At 40.3% G+C, this 3,596-nt stretch overlaps 1 protein-coding gene across 1 annotated transcript; it reads left to right on the top strand.

The window, feature by feature from the left end:
- Nucleotides 1-433: 433 nt before the first annotated feature.
- LOC308367089 (hatching enzyme 1.2-like) lies at nucleotides 434-2,371 on the top strand (the record flags this gene model as incomplete). Its single annotated transcript, XM_080840909.1, has 8 exons — nucleotides 434-505; nucleotides 602-709; nucleotides 806-887; nucleotides 995-1,135; nucleotides 1,228-1,345; nucleotides 1,729-1,907; nucleotides 2,035-2,116; nucleotides 2,242-2,371. The coding sequence occupies 8 exons, from the start codon at nucleotides 434-436 to the stop codon at nucleotides 2,369-2,371; spliced, it is 912 nt and encodes a 303-aa protein (XP_080697035.1).
- Between the last annotated feature and the right edge of the window lie 1,225 nt (nucleotides 2,372-3,596).

Here is a 3,596-nt window from a genome sequence, read left to right as displayed (position 1 = left end):
GCCAAGGTTGGATTTCTGAGGACGTCTTTGTGAGTATTTCAAATTTGAAAAGATGTAAGAATTTTTTTGCTGATATGTTCTGGTAATAATATCTAATTATTCTTTATAATCTGCCCTTGCAGGTTTTCAAACAACACCTCTCAGTTAAGGCCATAATTCAAGATGTCACTACTATCCGAGGCTTACGCCATCTAAGAAGGTGATCTAAACAAATAAACACACCATCATGTCTTTGTTCAGTTGTTGAATTTCTGGGAGAGGTGGTGGTGTCCTCCCATAAGAGCTTCCATTAGACACCTGACCCTGACAGCCGGCCTAAATCCCCCTGTAGACACACCTGTGGAGGGCTGTATAAAAGCTCAGGTGAGATGGGTCTCACACACCGAGCCCCAGTGAAGGAGCCGTCCACAGCATCTCCACACACTAAAGCAACATGGACCTCAGAGCCTCCATCTCCCTTCTTGTGCTGCTGCTGCTTGGCCTGTCCAAGGCACTGCCTGTCATGGTAAGAATGCCTGAGAGATTCAGAACTCTATCTTTAAATACTAATTGTTTGTTTGTACCGTTTCATCTTCACCTTTTGGATTTCATCTGTCTCTAGGAGGACGGTGATGAAAATGTGATTTTCATAGATGAGCCTGACAGTGTGGACATTACTACACAGATTCTAGCAACCAACAATAGCCTGCCCAAGGCTCTGCCTGTCATGGTGAGAATATCTGCTACATTCAGGATGCTATTTTCAAATACTAATAGTGGGTTTGGACCCTTTTATTTGAACATTTTGGTTTTTATTTGTTCTCAGGAGGACGGTGATGAAGATGAGATTCTCATAGAGGAGTCTGACAGTGTGGACATAACTACACAGATTCTGGCAACCAATAATGGTCTGTTTCTCATTATTTCAACTATTTAACTGCTTCATTTAATTGATCGTTGGCATAAACTTACAGTGTCACTAGAATAACTTAAAAAATTAAATTTCGTCTTTCAGCTTCCAGTGAGTTTCTAATGGAAGGAGATATTGTTGTGCCAAGAACCAGAAATGCTCTGGCTTGTTGGAACAACCAATGCTTATGGAGGAAGTCTTCTAATAGGAAAGTTCAGGTCCCCTACACAGTCAACTCTCAGTTTTGTAAGTATTTGTTGTATTTTTTAATATGCAATATAAATATTTTAAAGCAGCCTCATTGAGCATTGGTGCTGAATGTTTGTTGTGCTTTTCAGCATCCAATGATAGGAGGAAAATTCAAAATGCCATGGCAACCTTCAACAGAAGAACCTGTGTTCAGTTTGTTGCTCGCTCAAATCAGAGGGACTACATCAGCATTGAGAACAGAGCTGGGTGAGTTTGATGACTGTAGAGTGTTGAAAATGTCTACGTCCACACATACCTGCTTCCTGGAGCATAGCTTTTCTCTCAAATGTAAATCTCTAACTAATTATCCTGCTGATAACACTTTATGTAAAGATCCAATGTAATGACACCAGTGAAGACCACTACTAAATGAATACCAGTTTGGCATTACCTGCAGAATTACTACTAAATATTCATTAATGCTGATTAGTGTGTGACTGACTGGGAATTAGAAACATAATGTCATTAAACACATCCTGGTTGTTAAGCATAATTCTGTGAATAAATGAAAGCAAACCTACAGGAATTAGTATAAGTTAATGAAACCCTGTTGTAACTGTTGCTGTCATTGTTGCTATCATCTTTCTCAGGTGCTTTTCCAGCCTTGGGAGGACAGGAGGCAGACAGGTGGTCTCCCTGAACAGGCGTGGTTGTGTTTACCACGGCATTATCCAGCATGAACTCCTCCATGCTCTGGGCTTCTACCATGAGCAAACCAGGAGTGACAGAGACCAGTATGTGAGAATCAACTGGAATTACATCAACCCACGTAAGCCATATAACTTATGCTTAATTCTCTCTCAGAATAATTCAAATGAACACCCACTATATCTAAAATAATTCTTAATGAGAGATAGTCATGTCTTTAAAGTTCTTGTTTGTCTGTCTTTTGGCAGGAATGGCTTCCAACTTCCGGAAACAACGCACCAACAACCAGAACACTCCATATGACTACACTTCTGTGATGCATTATGGGAGGTAAGAAAATGGGACCCACTGAATAAAACTTTATCATCAAGAGCTGTTTTGCCTGTTCATATTACTAAATAAAAATATGTTTTAATAAAACTTTTACAAATCACTGTTAAAATGTTCTTCTGTAGAACTGCTTTCACAGTTCAGAATGGAAGGGAGACAATCACTCCAATTCCAAACCGAAATGTGCAAATTGGACAGAGACGGGGAATGTCTCGCACTGACATCCTGAGGATCAACAAACTCTACCGATGCTGAGAGTATTACCTCCTGCATCCTATGGTGAAACATTGTATATATCATTCAGATTGCTGAAATGATGAGTATTCCAATCCAATTCTGACAATCCTCTCCTCTTCCAAACAGAACCAAACCCAAACTGATGCTGTCCCAGTCTGAAACCACCACATGACGTCTTGACAACAGGGCACAATGTGACAGATAAATATGTAGATGTCTTGTGAGCATCACTGCTGTAATATTGATGTTACTGGAAAATAAAATGACTGAAAATAACTCATTGTCTTGTTGTTGCTCTACTATTTTCATGCAATATGGCAAAAATAATCTATTTCCAAAATCAGAACATATCCTCTCAGTATCCTTCTTTAAAAGAACAGCCTCACAACAGTTCACATTAACACATACGTATGAGCCAAAATGTCAACAAGTTATGGAACTAAGATGGCAAGTGTGTATATGTGGGCCCAGTTCAGATTTTCTGTGGGCAGAGTCATACAAATTCTAAACGAGGCCCAGTTGGGTCTCTGTGGAATCGTCCACAAGGGCTGATCCATGGAAATCCCACACAGGTCCATTGTGGGATGGGCCATGATGGGCCCTCAGGATCATTAGTCAATGTGGCCCAGTATAGGTCGACAATGAACATGTCTGTGCTGTGGGTTTGCCCATGATCGCTTCTGTGGGTCGACTATAGGACATGGGACCCTCATGAGAGCTAACTTATGGAGCTTCCATATGGGTTCAATGGGGTTTTGCCCATGATGAGCTCTCAATATCATCTTTAACATGGGAACAGGGATTGGCGCAGAGTGTGGGCACAATATGGGAAGCGTCCAGTAGACTATGCCCTTACGAGACACGGCAGTTTTCTTCTTCGAAAACTGGCATGCGAACTGGCTAATAGCCAACAGACTTGCCTTGTAAACATCATCAGGAGTGCTGAAACTGATCAAAGTTATCTAACTTATTAAACAGATGCATTTGGCAATATTTTTATACATCTGTAAAAAAAAAACTGCAAAAACCCTACACTATCACTACAAATTGGCATTAAACTGGCAACATGAAATACCGTGCAAATGTTTGTCTGAAGTCAACATCATTATAGTGTTAATTTTTCTACTATAAAATAATAAAACTAATAAAAAACTCTGCCTTCATGTGGTCTATATGGAGAGGAGGTATCGTTCCATGGTGGTGCAGTGGGCTAAAACACAGTAGTGCTCCACAAAACACAGAT

Source organism: Sprattus sprattus (genome assembly GCF_963457725.1).
Source record: "Sprattus sprattus genome assembly, chromosome: 6".
Lineage (NCBI taxonomy): Eukaryota > Metazoa > Chordata > Actinopteri > Clupeiformes > Clupeidae > Sprattus > Sprattus sprattus.
The sequence above is the reverse complement of the archived record's forward strand: the minus strand, read 5'-3'. Positions and strand labels throughout refer to the sequence as shown.